Here is a 21,962-nt window from a genome sequence, read left to right as displayed (position 1 = left end):
TGCAATCAGGATTCAGGGCTAACCACTCTACTGAGACAGCTCTGATTAAGGTAACCAATGATCTCCTACGGGCAATGGACTCTGGCGCATCATCACTTTTGCTGCTGCTGGACCTTAGTGCTGCATTTGACAGAGTGGACCATAATACCTTGCTAGAACGGTTTTGAAAAATGGATTTGTCTCTCAGGAAACGTCCTCTTATGGTTCAGATCCTACCTTTCAGATAGGACACACTGCGTTAAATATGACGATTTGACATCTGAGCCATTTAGTGTTACCTGTGGTGTTCCGCAGGGTTCAGTGCTTGGCCCCCTTCTCTTCAGCATTTATATGCTTCCACTAGGTGATATTATTCTCAAGTATAATATCAGTTTCCATTGCTATGCAGATGACACTCAACTCTATCTCCCGATGGAGGAATCTGCCACAATAAACTGTGGAAATTTGGAGGCCTGCCTCACTGAGATAAAAGAGTGGATGCCACTCAATTTCCTGCATCTTAACTCTGAAAAGACTGAAATGTTAGTTATTGGTCCATCTAAGTCCCGTGACTTATTCTCTAAAACCGCTGCGAACATCGACACTTGCCACATCACACAGAGCGACTCACTTAAAAATTAAGGTGTCATTTTCGACCCCGATCTGTCCTTTCAAACACATGTGAAGAAAATTACTAGAACCGCTTTCTTCCGTCTCCGTAACATTGCTAAAATTCGTCCTATACTTTCTCAGTCGGATGCGGAAATCATAATTCACGCGTTTGTTACCTCCCGTCTCGACTACTGTAATGCACTACTTTCCGGTCTTCCGATGACCAGACTTAAGAGTCTTCAGCTGGTACAAAATGCTGCAGCGAGGCTTTTAACAAGGACAAAAAAGTACGATCACATCACCCCAATTTTGGCTAACCTGCATTGGCTCACCGTTAGCCTAAGATGCGATTTTAAGGTTCTCCTACTACTATACAAAATCATACATGGACTTTCCCCCTCATATCTTTCAGATCTGATCTCCCCCTATGTCCCGGCCCGAAGCCTACGATCTGAGAGTGCCGGTCTTCTGGTGATCCCAAGAGCAAAGAAGTGTTCTGCTGGTTCGAGAGCGTTCTCCATCTGGGCACCGGTGTTGTGGAATGCGCTTCCCCCTGAGATCCGATCTGCAACCTCAGTGGAAATGTTTAAATCTAAGCTTAAAACTCACTTCTACTCTATAGCATACGAATAACCTAAACTTCTTATATGTAATAACTTGTGAAGCCCTTTGAGACTATTTGTGATTAAGGGCTATACAAATAAAAATGACTTGACTTGACTTGACTATAGCATACGAATAACCTAAACTTCTTATATGTAATAACTTGTGAAGCCCTTTGAGACTATCTGTGACTAAGGGCTATACAAATAAAAATGACTTGACTTAATGCCCCTTTCTTTTGCCCTCTTTCTCTATCTTTATCTCTCTTTCCATTTTTCTCTCTTAAACTCTCTTTATCCTGTTATCCTTTTTACCACCTCTCTCTCTCCTCCCCCCCCCCCCGCCCCCGTTTTTCTCTCTCCGTCTGTCTCTCTCTCTTTCTCTCTCTGTGTCTGTCTCTCTCTCTCTCTCTGTCTGTCTTTTTCTGTCTCTCTCTCTGTATGCATTTATGTCTCTCTCTCTCTCTCTGTCTGTCTGTCTGCTTGTCTCTCTGTCTCTCTCTTTCTGTCTCTCTCTCTCTGCATGTGTGTCTATTTCTTTCCCCCCCTCTCTCTCTCTTTCTCTCTCGCTCTCCCTGTCTGTCTGTCTGTCTGTCTGTCTGTCTGTCTGTCTGTCTGTCTCTTTCAGCTGTCTTTTGGCATAGAGAGAGAAAGAGAGAGACTCGACACTGCAAAACAAAACAGTGTACAGTAAAAAAAAGATAATTTGTCTAAAATATTCTACCTAATTCACCAAATAAACAACACAAACTCTTATTTTAGCATGTTGTTGTAAATTTGGTGTGCGTGTGGTTTATATTTGCTCTTGTAACACAACAATATTAGCAAAGTACAATGACGTCGCGATCTGCTACCAGTGACCGAGACGATCCGAATCAGAGCCGGAATGGGCAGAACGATAGCGGTCTCACAAAAAATGAATTTTCTTCCCTGTAGAAAAAAATTATATAGGAAGTACACAATTTAAAATGGTAAAACGAAAATATATAAAATACGGGGGAAACGTATAAGATTACAGGTAATCATTGTCGTCTTCCTCTGACAATTGATGGAAAGGATGTTTTGTAGTATCAGAGCGGAATCTTGTTTCGCACTTTATGTTTCACACGATCAAAATCGATGGTGCACCTGCTTTTTGAATTCAGTATTCTCATTCTAAAATTGCAAGAAAGTTAAGTCATTGATTTTGTATTGTTGGGTTTCAGGTACGTTATTCCTTAATTTCTTACCTGAATTGATGAATTCGTAATTCATAAAATATATATATTACGACTGAAATGTCTCCAAACCTTTTCAAAGACATCGACTTGCTTATGAATTGCCTTTGGTGAATTATTCGACAAAACAGTTATCTGGTGTATTTCTCCTTTCCTGTGCGAAAACTATAATCAGTATAACATATATTATATTATATTTTCTTTAATCTAGTTGGCGTTTCAGTCACAATGGATGAGGAACCAGAGAGAACTAAACGCTGGGAAGGTGGTTATGAGAGGACATGGTAAGATGTACAATGAAATATTGTTATTATATAGTTTTTTTAAAGTGGAATTTGCTTTTTTTACTCAAACAGGGAGATTTTGAAAGAAGATGAATCAGGATCACTTAAAGCCACAGTTGAGGAGATCCTTTTCCAGTCCAAAAGGGAAAGGTACGTGTTTGCATGCCAAGTACCCACCAAACCATATTGACTAATACAATAGTTTTATTTACATTTACACCATCAGAACAAATAATATACAATCATACATAGGTATACTTTAAAAATACATATATATTCCAAGACCAGGTGGAAACATATGTTGGCCTGAAGAGAGATGGGCGCCACCAGATTGTGCTTGTCTAAGACACACCACAGAAAATAGAGTCCCTACAAGGCTAACGGTTTAACAATCCAACCAACCATATTCCAATTCATCTTGTTAAGTACTTCCAACAAGTCGAGTCTAGTTAAAAAAACATGGAGGGAAATGGTCCAGTGATATAGTATCCACTCTTTCCTAGTACTACTGTTGTGTCAATAATTTTTACAGTGTTTAACTGTGAAAGAAGTGAGTTGTGCCATCAAAACAATGGGCGGGATCAATGTGAGCGAGAGAGTAATGGAATGGGAGTCACGGGAATTTGACAGATGGACCAATTGAATTGTCATTGATATCAATGTTGTGTAACATTGTATGCAACAAGAGCAGACGTGCCACTCAAGGTTAAACTTGTAACAAAGACTTTAAAGAGAAAATAATTTGAGACTGTCAGGATAAATGGGCAAAAAAAAAAAAATCAGCATATGGCTTAAAGACGAGTTTAAGTCAATTAATAGTGCAATGCTGTACAGTTGGGGTATTTAATGGCCTATGGTGATGTCTGTGGGTCAAATGGTGAACCTTTCAGTTTACTAAGTGATTTATATTGTAGCATTTATGATCCACCATCACCTTGGGTACATCAAAAAAGACTCACTGAGTTTCCTCTGCAGTGTTTATAGTTTTGTTTGTGATTGATTGTGCATCAGATTTCAACACTTGGTAAGTGCCACCTTGGTGAGGTTCCGGGTACATTCTGCAGGGAAAAGTCCCAGAGACTTACTAGGAGAAGCTTGAAAGTTAATATGTTATTAATGTAATATGGTATTTTATGTGTATGAGTGGCTGGGAAAGGAAAAGCATCCCTTTCCATGTTGACAGCAACTGCCTTTGTGATCAAACACCAATCTAACAGAAGAAATAGATTGGTGCTTCATTTTAAAATGAAAATTATTGCTTCTTTCTTCCTAGGATAAATAAAAGCTGTGGCCAAATAAGACTTGGAATGGTAAGTTCAACCATTCTATGAGCTGTATTTTTATGGTTCAATTATTATTGAATTTTTTTTGCTTAGAACATGAAGTGTGTTATCTTTTACTGATACAAGCATCTTCAACGCATTAATCACTTTAGATTTTTTAGTTTTTGTATTTAGTAGTTTAATTTCAGGACCATCATGTATGTCTTTCTTTAGATGCGACATCTTTTTGTGGTGATCGACTGTTCTCGAAGCATGGAGGATCAGGACTTAAAACCAAACCGCCTTACTGCAACTCTAAAGGTTAGATTAATGGAACGGATGCACCAAATTTTCGGCTGCAAAATGACCAAAAGGGCATTTTTTGTTTTGACCGATAGACAAAAACAAAACTCGAGAAAAAAACATCACTCTAAAGTATGTTGTGATGACATCAGAGCAAATGTGAGGGTCACTTACCCTGGGGTAATCTATGCTCGACTTGGCTGCATGCTTTTCTTTTGCACCCGAGAATAAAGAAGATAGAGGGTGCTGTCAAAACGGGTGCTCAGCCAAACTTTTACTAACAATATAGTTTCTATAAAGCTTTTTAGTAGCTGCTAGCTGAACTTCGGCTAATGTTTAAATGCCAGAGAGCTAACTTTCAGTGTTGATGATTCGTTTTATTTTGGAAACCCATACTTTGTGTGACATTCAGTCCGTTTACAACAAAGTCAATTGCCTGGTTTGTGTGTACATACACTGCACTGTATTTCTAGCACTCTAAGAACTTAGACGTTTTTATTGTTTAATATCTTGTGCATCCATTAGATATGGTTGGTGTAAAGCTTAAATAAAAGGCGAGCCGTTTCTTTTGAAATGAAAGTGGAACAAGAAAGTTGATGCGGTTCAGAATATGGTTGGGTCACTTTTTTTCGTCCACTTTTTACCACGGAGGAGGAAGTCGCCCAATTCTTCCAAAACGAAGTTAAACTTAACTTTATTTATCTCTATCTTTACAGTCAAGGTAGGTCATGTTTATTTGTGACGCCCTTGATCACAAGGAGTCTCAAATGGCTTCACAGACCACAGAATGTCAATGCCTAATGTGTAGCTTTGTTTTTCAGTACTATGTTTTATCATTCAGCCTGCTAAATAACGTTATAGAGCATATTATTTAATTAAACCTTTATTTTTCAGTTTCAAAACAATGCAGGTTACTTTTACGTATACATACATATATAAATCTTAAACATACATTCCATACAAAATATAGTACTGGAGCAACTTACGAACAAATTCAACTTACAAACGATCGTCCGGAACCTCGTTTGTAAGTAGGGCAGTGTCTGTAATGTTTTAGCTAGTAAGTGCAAAAGGAGTATTTTTTTTTTCCCCCAGTCTTTCATTTTCAGCCAAGTGGTTCACGTTTTTGGTTTCGGCCTAAAATTTGCCTATTGATGCGTCTGTAAATTGGTTTCGTATTTCTTTACACATTTTTGCAATTATGGAAGTATTCAATTAACTGAGTGTATTTCTTCTTGCTTAAGTTGATGGAATCATTTGTTGAAGAATATTTTGACCAGAATCCCATCAGTCAGGTGAGTAATTACAAATTTTTAAATGACAATTTTTGTATCAATACTTATTGTCAATGCTGTTTGTTGGTTGTGCATGAACATTAGAAAATAATATCTAAAAAAATCAACGTATTATGTCAATTAATCAATCAGTAAAAAAAGATTCCATGAGATGCACTTTAAGTGACAGCATATTTTTTTTTTGCCTCCTATAAACTACATTGACCCCAATAAAAGGCAAAAATACATGAACTATATTATACATGTGTATTTTAATGATTACTTGTAGGTCGGGAGATTTGTAGTCAAGTCAAATTTATTTGTATAGCCCTTAATCACAAAAATGTCTCAAAGGACCGCACAGGATTACAATTACACCATCGCCTGATCTTAAACCAACATGCGGGCAAGGAAAAACTCAAAACTTCAGCATGAGGAAAAAAGAAATCTTTATAAGGGGCCTCACAATTGGTAATCCCCCTTCTAGGATGACCAGGGTGGAATAGATTTAGCATTGAGTCACAGTACACAAACATAGTAAACATCAATAAAAGAGAACACTAGGTAACATGTTGAAATTTGTCCGGAAAGTCTATGACAGCAACGACGCCCCAAGCCTGTAAACTAGTCCAGAAAGTCCATAACGGTCAATAACAGCAATTAAATACAACAAGAGGCTCATTATTATTATTATCTAAGGGGAGCTGATTCTATTGTCGGCTCTCGTGCTACACCAAAAAAAACCAAGAACTTGTTTCGTTTTTCTCCATTTCTGTTGTCTTGCTTTTTTTAAAAAATATATATATTTTCACCCTTTTTCCCATATATTTTTTCTTTTTGTCTAATACCTACTTATTTCTCTTCTTTTTAAAAGTAATAAGGTTTTTTTTTTGTAACTTTGAGTCTTTAGTCTATTTTCCCTTGTGCTTTGTAGCACTAACTTTTGGTTGCACTACACTACAAAATATAGCAATTGTCAAATAATACACACTTTGCCTTTTAACTTTCATATTAAGGCAAGGGCCTCAAACTATCATCATGAGGGCTGCAATTTTCACCGGGCCGTGAGTTTGAGATCCCTGGTATAGCCTAAACATTGTACCATGATGTACTGGGCTGCAGTTAACCATTCTCCATGCTGATTGGCTGTCAGCGCAGGATTCTGTTCTGATTCATCCTTAGCTACATATTCCGCAAGTGGAGATTATAGTTTCCAATGATACGGTTGCCCCTCATGAGAGGCAACTGCGCCCGCCCCTACGAAACACTCTGAATTAAATTCAAACACACCGCATCAAATGCCGGGTTATCACTCAACTTGAGTGTGGCAGTCGGTGTCAATAAAACATTTAATATGTTTTCTTTCCGTGCGGCCCGGTACCAAATGAACCACAACTGGGTACTGATCCGCGGCTTGGTGGGTGGGGACCCCTGGTTACAAGACTGAACCAAACTAACAGACATTGGAGATGCAGCCATTGTGTTTCATGGACCATGATTGATTTATTAACATTTTTAATTATTTCCCACTGGTCATCATATGCAAGGTTACAATAGTTGAAAATCAGCAGTTTTTATTAACAATTGACAAAGCAGAAAGAAAAAAAGGGAAGACGGGAACGAGCTGGAGCTTATCTTGGTCCTGTCCCCTAACAACCGAAACACATTTCACATTATTCATGTCATGTAATCAGATTTTATCTCAAAATATTTTTAGTATCAAGAATCACATCTCATCATCACTCAAGAGAAATATTGAAAAGCATAATCATGGTTAGCATAATGTGTCAATTTCATGTTTGCCTTCATGTTCGCCTTGACATCTCACGCTCATTTATTATCATTTGTTTTCACAAATCAAATTTAAATTTCTACAAGAAGAGCCAATGAATCCAGTCGAGCTGCTCGATTAGTAATTTTTTCCATTTTGACGTTGTCGCTAAACTTCTTGTAGAGGTCAGCTTTCAGCTTGCTCAAGGCATTTTCGATCGTGGTGGTCCGTTCGGGGAGGCTGTTGCCCAAGATGGCATCACGGCGTTGATGTAGGACCTCAGTTGAGCCAGTCTGATTCCTGATCAGTTGATCAGGCATTTTCTTCAGCCGTATCAACAAACTTCACATAAAAACGTAAAAAACACATTCTTCGACGTCCAGTAGCTTTAAACACACTGGTCTGAACTTTGACCAACTGTCTTGGACATATCAGCTTGAAATTGTGCCTTTCACACAAGCACTTTCATTACTTTTGGGTCTCCCAGTAGAATAAATCTTGCCAATTCAGCTGAAAGCCCAATTTAGAAGTTTCATTGTGGTAGTTTTGTCGTCGGAGCTGAGCAGAGAGGTTCCAGGCGAACTCTGAAAGTCTGATGGTCATTTTTCTGTGCTGTGTTGTACTCAGCACAGATTTAACAACCTATGAGTGATAAGACATTGCTATTCGTCTGATAAGACCTTGTGTACATTTAGTCTGGATTAACCTTGATAAAGTAAACTCTATACCATTACATAGCCAGTAGCATGATATATTTTTAGTCTGTGTTGAACAAACCCAGTATACACGGCATTTGTGAATAATCTATTTGCAAGGGGCATTCAGGATCAATGTCATTACACAAATAGACATTCCTACGCATTTAAGTTTTGACATTAAAGATGATTTAATTCATTCACTGAACACAATCAACAAAGTACTGTGTTTGTTACTTCTTCGCTCCATTGCTGCGTCTCATGTGTATACAAGCTGTGCTCGTGTGTCAACTACCAGAAGCATGGACTTGCATAAAAAATGCATGGCTAAAATTCTCGAATTGTTATTGTAGGGGCAGGAAATATACCAGAGAAATCAACTAACACACAGACTTGTTTAGCGAGTTGGCCGAAGTTTGTGTGTATCAATTGTTTCTGTACTAGAAGTCCTGAGTTCTTTGTGCTACCAAGAGAAAAAAAACAGATCGAGAACATTCACTTGTGTAGGTATGCATGCACAACTAATTAAAAAAAAAGGACTAACCTAAGCATTTTGATCCAACTATTGGCAACACCATAATCAGATCGGAGTGCACATTTACATGGCTTTAACATAACTGACATTAATGCATATAAACATACCCATTTTTTTTGCATTCTCTCAGTTCTGTGCAAGGCGCGGAAAGACTGCAGGAGCATGCTTGAGTGTTGCTGTTTGTTTTCTTTCAATTTATTTTGTGTTAATCACATAGGCGCAAACAAACGTACCACACATGCTAAAACACTGTAAATGCTGTCCAACATTGAATCTCATTAGAGAGGTTGCTGTGTTTAAAAAACAAACATGCATTCCTAAAATATGTTCTTTTTATGTTTGATTTCTTGTTAAGATGTTCCTATGCAAGTGACTGTATATTGTTTAAACCCTACCAACCATTGCGCATTGTCAATTCCAGATTGGAATTATCACGACGAGGAATAAAAGAGCAGAGAAGCTTACTGACCTATCAGGTAAGATCAGCAATAAAATATGCAAGTGTTAAAATCATAATGACAATTAAAAACATTGAAAAGAAAAAAGGTTCAAAAAGGTTTAATAATTGGGATTGTAATGTATAGCAGAAAATATGTACTTATTTTGTTTGTTGAAAAGCCTAAATTGTAATCACCTTTTAATTCAATAAATTATTGTTATAAGAATCACACTTCTTCAGCCTCCCTGGTTTGGTTCAATACAAGGTACCGGAGTAAAGGTCAGTCAGGTAGTCGAATCTCTGATTTCGGTAGAGCAGTGTGGTTATCGTCCTTTCTGTGGAACATTCAATCAGTTCTACACCCTCTGCAGGGTCCTCAATGGTGCTTGGGAGTTTGCCCATCCAGTCACGTATGTTGTGTGCACACGGCGAAGGCATTTTAAGCTTTTTCTCAGGGAGTCCTGTGTGGGCTGCTCTGTTATTATGGGGCACTGGACAGTATAATCCAGTTTGTACAACTGGTGCCAGAGCGCGGTATACTCTGCCGGCTATTTGTTTCCACTGAGGGTTGGACTCTGCTAAGGCTGCCACTGTTGCCAATTCTGTTCATAACCCCTCATGGACAGAATGTCTCAGCATAGCCAAGGCATTGACAGTGTCCGGTTCGTCTCAATATTGCATCTCTGCGTTTTGCACAACATGTCATGCTGTTGGCATCTTCAAGTCTCTCTGGAGAGGGCTCACAGCTGAGCGAAAGGCAGCTGGGATAAAGATGGAACCCTCCGTACTTAAGAACAGGGTTCTCAGCCGCAAAGGTGTGGCAGGCTAGGTCTTGGATGAGTTCCTGCACCAAGCAGAGCAGAGTTCACAATTTATCAGTTGTTCTACTTTCTTGGCGTCTCTTGTGGTCATGAACTGTGGGTCATGATTGAACGAACACGCGGAAACAAGCAGCTGAGGTTCCCTTTAGGGGTAAGATCGGGCCTAAAAAAAAAGCTAGCCAGAGTCCGACCAATTAACTTAATTTGCATGACAGTTCCAAACTGGAATTTTATATTTTATTTGAGGACTCTGCAGGAAGAGAGGTGATTAAGGGGCCGGTCACACAGCCGTTTGCGGCTGAATCACGGCTAAAATTTTGCGGGTTTTTTTGCCCGTGGTTGCCTGGGATGGAAAATGCGCAAAATTGGCCAACTCGCTGTTCATCGGTGGTATGCCCGCAAAACAGACGCCGGCGACTGTTCCGCTTCCTCATCGCGTCATTTCTGCGTCATTTTCTCGTGTGGACCACGGGTATAAAAGCTCCCGAGCCGGTGTTGTGCCCAAATCCGACTCCTACGCAACACCCACACAGCCCCACCCCCTTGCGTGACTTTTTCATCCACGTTAACAAACGCATTTAGTAGAATACGATCGCACTTTATTGTTTAAATAAACGCGTTACATAGACTAGGATCTCCCAATTGTTATAATTAGCTCGCCTCATTGTTGTATTAAGCGTTTTATATAGATTACGATCGCTTTCGTTGGATGCGCAGCAGAATGCGCGTTCACGCGAGGGGGGGGTTATACCGTTCGATTACTTTCACAACGATTACGTTTATTCATTATCTATTAATGATCATTTCATAGTACGCTACAAAGCTTAGGAGCCGGGACCCTTATTCTCAGCCAAAAGGGGTTTTTAGGGTTTTTTAAGGGTTATTGATCTATCTTCGTTATTCATTATCCATTATCCGTTATCGGTCAGTTCATAATACGCTACAAAGCCTAGGAGCCGGGACACTTACTCTCAGCCAAAAGGCCAAGCTAAGGTCCTAGCCCTAAAGCCTTGCTGCGATCATTGCGAATGCACCGTTCCCGGAGGTACTGCAATACCGGGCCGATGCATGGAGTGGACAGAGCAAAGCTCATATTCCATCTCCGAAATGCAAAAATCAAAGATAGTGACTTCATAGAAAGTACACAAAAGGCCAAGTGCATTCGGGCCAAATTAAGGTCCTAGCAATAAAGCGTTGGCCAGAAGTTTCTGGCCGTGAAGCAGATGCCGTTGAGGTCAAGTTAAGGTCCTAGCATTAAAGCCTTGCTGTGACCATTGCGAATGCACCGAAAGATTTATTCGAAATGAAGAGAAACTACGCTGACGGAGATCCATGTTCACCCCCTTGACGTCACATACGTAACACGCTAATTTCACGTAATAACACCGCGATACAGGCGCAGAACATGCTATTACCATGCTCCACCCACGATGACCCGCTGAAATTTCCCGTCCTACCCATGTGTAAGCACGCCCTGGCCGCGGCCAGAGCACGTCGTTCTGCGTCATTTTCTCGTGTTGACCACGTGTGCGGCACGCGGTTTAACACGTGCTCAAACTTTTGAGCAGCTCAAAAGTTTTGAACGCGGCCAACCACGTGAAAATTTCCGACCGCGAGTAAAGCACTGCTCTATCTCGTCTATATGGCGGTCTCCAAACGTTCAACAGCGTTCAACAGCATCTGCTTCACGGTCAGAAATTTTTGGCCGTGGTTCAGCCTCGATACGCCCGTGAAAGGCTGTGCACCCGCGCTCTAAAAAATTGAGCAGCGCCAAACAGTTTCGCGCTGCCACACGCGCGCGAATTTCCGACCTCGTGTTAAACACCGCCGTATCTCGTCTGAATAGCGATCTCAATGCGTCCAATAGCGTCCGCCTCAAAGGCAGAAATTTCTGGCCGTGATTCAGCCGCAAATGTTTGTGCAAATGTCTGTGTGACCGGCCCCTAAGGATAACAAATTAAAGCCCGTTTTTTGTAACCAAACCTCTGTCAAACAAGACTGTTTAAACATTCAATTTTTCATATTTGTGTGTCTGCAGAAGTTAAATCCACAATTGATTGATTTTTTTGAAGGGTTCACAGGAAAAATTTAAGGCCGTCCATCATTTTGCCGTGCTGAATCCCAGCCCATTAACCACCACAGCAGTTCATCCTTAAGAAACTATCTCAGCACTTTAAGAGTGAGTGGCAGAGAGACAAAGAACAATGACGGATGGATAATAAAAAAAGCAAGCGCGAAGCCCGACCCGAACCTTATAAATGACATTTTGGGCCCGACTCAAATTCTTGTGGGCTCGGACGTGGGCTTAAGCTTAAGCTCTTACCGCTGATTCCTTTACCAAAATTTCACCAATGTCATCGTCCTTTTTCAGAAAAGAGATGTGCGTGAAATTAATAGGGTTAAGTGATGACCACAGACATCAGCCCCTAATCAACTGCTAGTATATTTGTTCTGTGAATGTAATCGAGCCTAGATGGTAGTGTGCCCGCTTTGAGACTGGGAGGTCGCTGGTTCGCGCCTCGGCCGAGACATACCTAATTGGTATAATGGCGGCGCCCTCTGTTGGCTGCGGCTGCATCGACTCGCTACAACGGGTCAGGTGTATCGACATTTCGTTCTGTGTACATTGTTACAAAGAATGACAATACAAAGGAAATTATTATTATTATTATTATTATTAAAGAAAAATCGTGTCAATATTAGGTTAAATGTTCGGCACTTATTAATGGAATATAAATGGTTTCAAGACCAAAAATAACGTTGCGGTCATGGGTAACTGTTTTACCAGATATAATATATATATTTATTTATTGAAATCCAACAGGAAACCCAAAGAAGCACATTGCTGTCCTGAAGAAAGCAGTGGACACTGTGTGTCTAGGAGAGCCATCCTTGTACAATTCTTTGAACTTGGCCTTACAGACTCTAAAGTAGGTTGTGTGACTTGTTTTAATACCAGTGAGATTTTTTTGTGGGGTAATGTACGATTTGTTGCATTTTTAACATGTGTATATAAAGACACATGCCGGGACACACAAGTCGGGAGATTTTGATCATCCTCAGCAGCCTCACCACTTGTGACCCGGCCAACATTTATGAGATGATCCAGGTAACAGAATGTCAAAACTTTTTCATCTGCTTTTCAACTGTTTTTTTTTTTTCTGTTTTTGTTTTTTGCATTTCATTAATTCGTACATTTTAAACAAAATGTGTTTTTAGTGAAAGGTTGTGTGTTTCGGGAAGTAATGGGGAGTAGTTCAACACCGTAACGCTCGTACGCTTCCCGGGCTAGATAGCATTGCTTGTTTGTTCTTTCATCCATCAAAGACATAAGACAAACACACACTGCAAAAATGACATTGTTAGCCCACTGGAGGACCATCTTTGTCAGTAATATCGTTTTAGTATTATACTTCTTATTTTAAGAGTAATAATAATCCTTTAAATGATCAAAAATGTTTCATATCTTGGATAGTAGAAAATATTTATTTATATTATTTGTTAAAAAGCCTTACTCATTAAACACGTTGAGTTGTGGAAACTTGAAATTGTTTTCAAATTGATTTTAAGTTTATTTTGCCAAACGAGACATACTGTGACAGAGAAGAGCTCCCCTTTGTGGCAAAAGCGCTTCACTAGCTCACTGAAGACAAATGTTATAAATTTCTTGCTATTTGCTTTTTCAAGCCCCATTACTATAGTTTAGACATATTCAGAGTTTTGTAAGCGTTAATGGATTTCCGTTTGTAAATAACTTTGTGATTACTGTTAAATGTGTGCAGGAAGGTTTCTTGTAATCCCTTAATGACTGCACCACAACGTCATATAAAAGATGATTTAAAATATGTTATAGATAGATAGATAGATAGATACTTTGTTCATCCCCGAAGGGAAATTCACATTTCCAGCAGCATCCCTGAGCTGAGAACAATCGAGAACAATCGAAAATAACACGGGAGCTGTAGGGAAAGGATTCCTTCCGCAAGGCCTCAGAGACAAACGCTGGCCAGATCATCCTCACAGGGCAAGAAGCTAACAGAGAGCAGCAAATTCCTGTGAACTACCTTCTCTTTGCCCGTCAGACAATCCTTGACTCTGTAGACATTGAGATCAGGCTTGACTGATATGACTTCATACGGGGTTGACTCCCACTTATCTGCAACTTTGCGTTTCCCCGGGACACCTCTGTTATGTTTGTTTGTTCCAGACCTTCAAGTCATATAAGGTGCGGGTGTCTGTTATCGGCCTGTCTGCCGAGGTCAGGGTGTGTACCATGTTGACCAGAGAAACTGGTGGGACATACCACGTCATTTTGGATGAGAGCCATTTTAAAGAACTGCTGCTGACACTGCATGTTAAACCTCCTCCTGCCAACTCTTCATCTGAATGCTCTTTAATACGTATGGGTCAGTATGCTCATGTTAAGCTTTGTTTATGATTATACCTGTTTTGTTGTTGCCAATGAGAGTTCAGTTTGTACTCTCTGCTAAGCAATCCAAGACTGATGCCAATTTGTGCAATACTGATTTTACAGTACAGTGGAACCTCGGTTTTCGAACGCCTCTTAGTCCGAACTAATGGGAGTCCGACCAAAAATTTAGAGAAATTCTTGCTTCGCTGTTCGGTCAAAGAATCGGAGTTCAAACGCCGGCAATGCGTGAATGCGTACGCTAGGGTGCGATGCTGAGCTCCGTACAGGTGTTTTAGCCCCTTATTATGCCTCCGAAGAAAGTCAGTGCAAGCAGCAAAGTTGCTACAGGTGAAAAAAGAAAAGTAGTGCGTACAACTATTGCATTTAAGAAATAAATAATAGCAAAATATAAAGGAGGTGTGCGAGTGTCTGATCTTGCTAGGGAATACGGCATGGCTAAATCTACGATCAGTACGATACTAAAGAATAAGGAGGCTGTGAAATCTAGTGATGTGGCTAAGGGAGTGAGTGCTATAAGCAAGCAACGGCCGCAAGTTGAGGTTGAAAAACTTTTGATGATTTTCCTCTCCCCACCGTCCACCTGCGCCTTCTGCTGACCACCACAAAGGTAAGAAATCCTATTCATAATTTTCTTTATCCTTGTTTTTATTTTTACACGTTCATGTTAGCGTAATCTTTCGTACGGAAGATTACGATAACAAGAACATACGATTAGCCTGGGTTAGCTTTACGTTAAACATTCAAGGTAAACATTCAGGGTGTTGGAACTGATTAAAACGATTTACATTATTTTTAATGGGAAAAATTATTTCGGTGATTGAACAAATCGGTTCTGTTTTCAAACAGGGTTCTGGAACGGATTATGGTCGAGAACCGAGGTTCCACTGTATAACTTTTCATTAGGTTCTTCTTTTTGATAGAAGTATAGGTACCGGGTCTGATTACTGTTTGTTCATTAAATTTCCGTTTTTTAAACTGGATCAAAGCGATTTTAGGGTTGATTTTCGTGCAGGCAGTGAATATCGTACTGGAGTTGTCGGACAATTGTGAATATTATTGTAGTTAATTTAATCGTGCTTGAAAGATGAAGCATCAGTTGACAACTGTAGCACAATTAGTAATTCAGCCGTGTCATTATATAGCTTAACTTTAATTTATCTTTCTAATTAAACTAATGTATTAAACTGTTTTTTTTCTTTTTGAAATCAGGTTTTCCCCAGCATACTTTTAGCTCTCTGACAGACCAGAATGCAAAACCTTCTTTCAGCATGACGTAAGTAAAAGAAACTTCTAAAAATGTTCAGCCCAAAAAAATCATTTATTTCTCATGCAATTACTGCTGTATCTCGGGTACCCACGATCCCCTTTGTTTGTGTGTTTTTGTATGGCTTTCATGCTGCCACATGATTAATGAAGCTGAAACAGAATGCATCGATCCTTTTTAAAATTTTTGGTCCAATCACAATACCATTGATCCTAGGTTTGTTCTTGGCATTGATTGGGACCCAATCATAATCCCCCACAATTTACTACTCAAAAATACCTGCAATAGGGAATATGTGAAATTGCTTGAATAGATTTTAATATGTACAGATTGGCTGCATCAATTCAAGATTTATGAGCATTAGCTGTGGTGTTACCCAAGGGTCTGTAATGGACTTTTATTGTTTTTATGATGTATTAATGATTTGTGTAATGAATAATTGAAATTGGAATATCTTCGTATTGCTGACGACACTACAACAGTAGGCTCTGGTACCATTTGAAAATTGGCATGGTCTTTGCAGTGTCTGAAATAACGTCTGCACGGACGCCCGGGGCATGCATCTTTTGAGTCGGGCGTACAACTTTTCAACACGTCCCCGCCCAGGTGGCCGACAACTTTCTCAAAAAAAAAAACGAAAGATTTTTCAAATCAAACGTTTGCTTTATTCCGATTTATTCGTTCGTTTTGGACATTTCGGAAATCGGTTCATTTAGTAAGTTGCATACTCGGCAGCCAATCAGAAGCCTGCATCGAGTAACTCCGTGCTTCTGGACTCTTCCGAGCGTTCTAAGGCCGTGCATTTGCATATCATTTTCCAAAGTAGATGCACAGAGAACACAAGAAAAAATGGATAAGTGGTTAAGAATCAATCCTAAACCTCAGCCCCAGAAGAAAGATTGAAAAGAAGGTAACAAAATTGATGACGCTACAAAACGTAAACGTACATTAAAAGCATCGTGGAAAGAGGAGTTCACGTGGCTTGTAGCAGAAGAATCATAGGAAACATTGCATGAATGAAGATGAGAAAATACAGGCACATACTGATGGCAGATGGAAAACAGCGATGTGATATACATGCAATAAATGTTATAAGCAGATTTATAGTAAACTTAATTTTCTGTGCTGTTCTGTTATATATTCTGATTGTCAATCCTTAATACTTTGCAACAATGTTTTTTTTTTTGCGATGAGTCGTCTTATTGCATTTCAAATGATGAAAATGAGGCAGACAACTCTGAAAAGTTGCCTGTGTCCGGTAACTTTTTGTCATGAGTTTCAGACACTGGTCTTTGTAATGTAGTATAACTTCTCCAGTCTTCAAATACTGCCAAAGGACTTATGTTGTTTCTAAATAAGACATGCACTGCCATAATGAGTGAGTTAGTGCAAATGTCACCTTTTGATATCAATTGTATTTCACCTGTAGCCCTCTTGTGTGGTTAAAACAATGTTTATCTGTGTCAAAGCGTTTTAGATGGCATCAATGATTCTGGTCTCTCCCTGGGAGGGTACTTGTGTCCACAGTGCCAGGCGAAATACATGGAGCTTCCAGTGGAATGTAAAGTCTGTGGTAGGTCCAAATGAATATGTATGAGCATGTTTATATATTAGAAATTGGTGATGCGATATCATTTTTAATGTGTATTATTAATATACTGCTGTAGTATGTCAATCTAGTCATTTAAAGTATATATTAGCATAGTGCTTATATTTAAATTTTAAATCTAGTTTTATCTCAAATTTTGGAGTATATTAAAATGCTTCATCAATTATATATAAGGAACCAATTTTTAATAAAAAATTAGGTGTATGCGTCATACACATACAGTATTTCCTCCACACTCTCCTCACCTATATAACCCCCAGTCCATTTTCATGCCTGATTTTTTTTTTTTTCATGTTCTTTTATCATCAAGGTTTGACTCTTGTGTCAGCCCCACACCTCGCCAGATCCTTTCACCACCTCTTTCCCCTATGCGATTTCCTTGACACACCAGTTGGGAGCACTCCAGAAAAAAGGTTAGTAATGGGTAACTAGTGATCAAATTGAAATGGAAATACGCTACATGTAAAAAATTTGGGATTTCGAAATGGTTCTGTTAAGTATTTGACGATGCTAAATTGTGTGTGCCTCTGAATTTTCTTCCTTATTCAAACAAACGACTTTGTTTACTAAAAAAGTCAAGTCATTTTTATTTGTATAGCCCTTAATCACAATTAGTCTCTAAGGGCTTCACAAGTTATTACATATAAGAAGTTTAGGTTATTCGTATGCTATAGAGTAGAAGTGAGTTTTAAGCTTAGATTTAAACATTTCCACTGAGGTTGCAGATCGGATCTCAGGGGGAAGAGCATTCCACAACACCGGTGCCCGGATGGAGAACGCTCTCGAACCAGCGGAACACTTCTTGGCTCTTGGGATCACCAGGAGACCGGCGCTCTCGGAACGAAGGCTTCGGGCCGGGACATAGGGGGAGATCAGATCTGAAAGATATGAGGGGGAAAGTCCATGTATGATTTTGTATAGTAATAGGAGAACCTTAAAATCGCATCTTAGGCTAACAGGGAGCCAATGCAGGTTAGCCAAAATTGGGGTGATGTGATCGTACTTTTTTGTCCTTGTTAAAAGCCTCGCTGCAGCATTTTGTACCAGCTGAAGACTCTTATGTCTGGTCATCGGAAGACCGGAAAGTAGTGCATTACAGTAGTCGAGACGGGAGGTAACAAACGCGTGAATTATGATTTCCGCATCCGACTGAGAAAGTATAGGACGAATTTTAGCAATGTCACGGAGATGGAAGAAAGCGGTTCTAGTAATTTTCTTCACATGTGTTTGAAAGGACAGATCGGGGTCGAAAATGACACCTAAATTTTTAAGTGAGTCGCTCTGTGTGATGTGGCAATTGTCTATGTTCACAGCGGTTTTAGAGAATAAGTCACGGGACGTAGATGGACCAATAACTAACATTTCAGTCTTTTCTGAGTTAAGACGCAGGAAATTGAGTGACATCCACTCTTTTATCTCAGTGAGGCAGGCCTCCAAATTTCCACAGTTTAGTATGGCAGATTCCTCCATCGGGAGATACAGTTGAGTGTCATCTGCGTAGCAATGGAAACTGATATTATACTTGCGAATAATATCACCTAGTGGAAGCATATAAATGCTGAAGAGAAGGGGGCCAAGCACTGTACCCTGCGGAACACCACAAGTAACACTAAATGGCTCAGATGTCAATTCGCCATATTTAACGCAGTGTGTCCTATCTGAGAGGTAGGATCTGAACCATAATAGGACGTTTCCTGAGAGACCAATCCATTTTCCAACCGTTCTAGCAAGATATTATGGTCCACTGTGTCAAATGCAGCACTAAGGTCCAGCAGCAACAAAAGTGATGATGCGCCCGAGTCCATTGCCCGTAGGAGATCATTGGTTACCTTAATCAGAGCTGTCTCAGTAGAGTGGTTAGCCCTGAATCCTGATTGCATTGATTCAAAGAGATTGTTCTCGGACATGAAATCATTCAGCTGCTGTGCCACTACTTTTTCAAGTATTTTAGAAAGAAACGGTAGGTTTGACACAGGTCTATATTTGCATAAGTTTTCTGGATCAAGGTTGGGTCGTTTCAGTGTGGGTTTAATGACGGCGGACTTAAAAGCCGCTGGAACTACACCTGAGGAGCTTCCTACTGGATCTGAATTCATAAGCAGACAATGTAGAGCAATTCTATTCTTTTTATTAATTGAGGGGGAGTGGTCAAAATTGAATATTTGATCATATATAGCAGGGGTCTCAAACTCAATTTACCTGGTGAATCCCCAAGCTAGGGTCTGGGTTGGGGTATTCCACAAGTAATCCTGTGATTTAAAAAATTCCACTGTTGATTTTTTTTAAAGACACAAGAAATGAAATCTCAAAATAAAAAAAAAACAGGAATTAATATGGAAATAAATGAATCAATTTGTTATAAATGACTCAATAATTAGTGTTTGCTGCACTAACATTAAAGGGACAGTGTGTGTTATTCGATCACTAAGTGTCACTGTATTGAGTCGTGCAAACAAAAACAAGTGCTAAAAAGCCAAGGACAAATAAGAACTACGGAGACTCAAAGTGACCAAAACGCATCATTTTTTTAAACCAACCTTTTACAAGGTTTTTGGTTCTGGGGTGGTACTTCTAGCAAGAAGATGGCCGACTGTCTTGTCAAGTCTTTTCTTAATTAGTCTTGTGTTATGTCAAATAAATACAAATTTCTTGACCAATAGGTAAAATTGAAGAAAAAAACCAAGAAGAAGAAAAATGAATGGAAAAAGGAAGAAAATTAAAAAAAAAACAGGGGAAGTGTAAGGAAAAAATGTTTTTTTTTCTTTACACTTTACACCAACCATATTGAACGGATGCACGAGATCTTAAACAATAAAAACGTCAAAGTTCTTAGCACGCTAGCGATACAGTACACGTTATGTTTACACAAACCAGGAAGCAGAAGCCGGATTTCTTTATCGGGGTGGATGCTGGCTGACCTCACTGCGCTACAGTGGTGGAAAGAAGCACTGCAGTAATGTCCTGTAATCGGGAAAAAGTGCACACAATACAAAATCTAACTTACTAACTCGAATGTTCGGAAGCAGGGAAGCGTCTGTACTTTCACATATTCCTCAGAACAGCTGAAGCTTCAGTTTATTTCAATTCCTTTGTCGTCTCTATCATTGCATTTTAATTTGCTTCCGTTTCGAAAGTTGTGTACGCATTTAACATCTTTTTGTTGTTGCCTTCAGGTTCTGTGAGTCTTGTCAAGGAAAATTCAAAGATAAAAGGGTAAGTGGTAGGGGGCGCGCCCGGTAGTTGTGAAAATACAGTGTCATTTAATGACTGAATAATTAACTAAAAAGATTTAACTAAGCAATAAATGAGGCACATTGGACATTTTCACCTGGCCATAATTCAAACGCACTGAAAACCTTTCTCAGTGATATCTGTGAAGAATTGCAGTAGAAATTAGCCCTGTGCATTATTATTATTAAGTATCTGACTCCTCTCTGTAGATGTTCACCTGCCCATCCTGTCATTGCCTTTTTTGTGAAGAGTGTGATCACTTCATCCATGATACGCTACACTGCTGCCCTGGTTGTGTCCACAGTCAACACACTGCTTAAAAACATCCACAAGGAACGAAAAAGAGGAAGAAAAGTGATTGTAAAAACTAATGTGTAAATTATGTACAGTAGTGTATTTTTTAATTTGATTTTTTTTCTTTTGGTATAATAATAAATACTATTGTTAATATTCCATTAATTTATAGATAACGCTTAATAGTTAACCACGTGCATGCTTGAAACATATTTTTTTATATTCAAATATTTTTGTAATGGGCGTGAGTTGAAGGGTAGATGCAAAGAAAGCACATCCCGTGCTAAAACGACCATCCAACCCAGGTGTTGGCAAACTACGGCTCGCGAGGCATACATGGTCCAGTGGGCTTTTAATCCGGTCAATACAATTACTAATACAACAAAAGTACTTCTATGAAAATACTGCCAAAAAACTACAGAAGTACTAAAAAACTATCAAATTTTAGATTTTAAAACGGGGACCTGCTATATCATTTAGCTTGAATTGTGACTGTTTAAAACCTCATTTGATAAGACTAAACATATTTCATACATGTAATATATAAATATAACATTTAGATTGTGTCCTAAATCCCAAAAATTGGATACTGTTTGTCTCAAGGACAGTCCAAATTTTGCAACCCAATGTGGCCCACCACTAAGTTTGCCCACCTCTGATTCAACATATATAAGTGGCTCACTTTGTTAACCCCAATAGGAAAAGAAACAAGTCACTTCCCCAACACAATCTTGAATCATTATAATTATGGTTGGCAGGTTGTCGATTTCTTCACAATTTCATCCTAAATTGTGTTTCGATGACTAATTCAACAGTTTGTGGACAACTACAGTTTTTGTTTAATAACTTCTTGATTTAAGACCTTCCAAACTGCCATGCAACTACATGTAAAAAAAACTGTTCGAAGATGCCAATTACAATAAACGTCATGGTTAAAATATTAAACTGTGTGCTTTTTGTATTTATTTTTTTTTTAGATTTTCCAAAAATGTTCATGTCAGTAAACTAATACAGTGAAGAAAATAGGTATTTTAACACCCTGCTATTTTGCCATTACTCCCACTATTCATCGTCGGTGCTTGTCTACTGAGAGCTAAACTAAAAAGAAAAAAAACAATCACAATGCATGATATAGCTGCAAATAAGTCCTTAATAGGGTCATACTGAAGCTAATCAATTCGATTTTGCTTATCCGGAGGGTGCTTAAATAAAGACAATCTGACTGCAATAGTAGAATTGTACTGCCAACAATAGATTAACTTGTTTCCCAGTTTAATCAATTTTGTATATAGATATAATATCAACAGGTGTGAGAAACTGGTCACAGTAATGAGAATC

The 21,962-nt window shown here is 39.1% G+C and overlaps 1 protein-coding gene and 1 pseudogene across 2 annotated transcripts; one reads left to right on the top strand and one right to left on the bottom strand.

Moving 5' to 3' along the window:
- Positions 1–2,238: 2,238 nt before the first annotated feature.
- On the top strand, positions 2,239–21,569 carry gtf2h2 (general transcription factor IIH, polypeptide 2). Of its 2 annotated transcripts, none has more exons than XM_088336224.1 (15): positions 2,239–2,391; positions 2,622–2,694; positions 2,767–2,844; positions 3,968–4,004; positions 4,191–4,277; positions 5,504–5,554; positions 8,956–9,010; positions 12,619–12,724; positions 12,813–12,903; positions 14,002–14,200; positions 15,436–15,499; positions 16,960–17,063; positions 17,410–17,512; positions 20,273–20,312; positions 20,540–21,569. In XM_088336224.1, exons 2-15 carry the CDS (start codon positions 2,639–2,641, stop codon positions 20,648–20,650), a joined length of 1,182 nt encoding a protein of 393 aa, XP_088192350.1. In that variant the 5' UTR covers positions 2,239–2,391; positions 2,622–2,638; the 3' UTR covers positions 20,651–21,569. The 2 variants fall into 2 exon arrangements, with proteins under 2 accessions (XP_088192350.1, XP_088192352.1); XM_088336226.1 differs by having other exon boundaries at positions 2,305–2,398.
- On the bottom strand, positions 10,818–10,935 carry LOC148365791 (U2 spliceosomal RNA; annotated as a pseudogene).
- Positions 21,570–21,962: the final 393 nt, after the last annotated feature.

The sequence above is a fragment of the Urocampus carinirostris genome, chromosome 5, assembly GCF_059441175.1.
Source record: "Urocampus carinirostris isolate Australia breed hairy pipefish chromosome 5, RoL_Ucar_1.0, whole genome shotgun sequence".
NCBI lineage: Eukaryota > Metazoa > Chordata > Actinopteri > Syngnathiformes > Syngnathidae > Urocampus > Urocampus carinirostris.
This window is presented reverse-complemented; position numbering and strand designations above follow the sequence as displayed.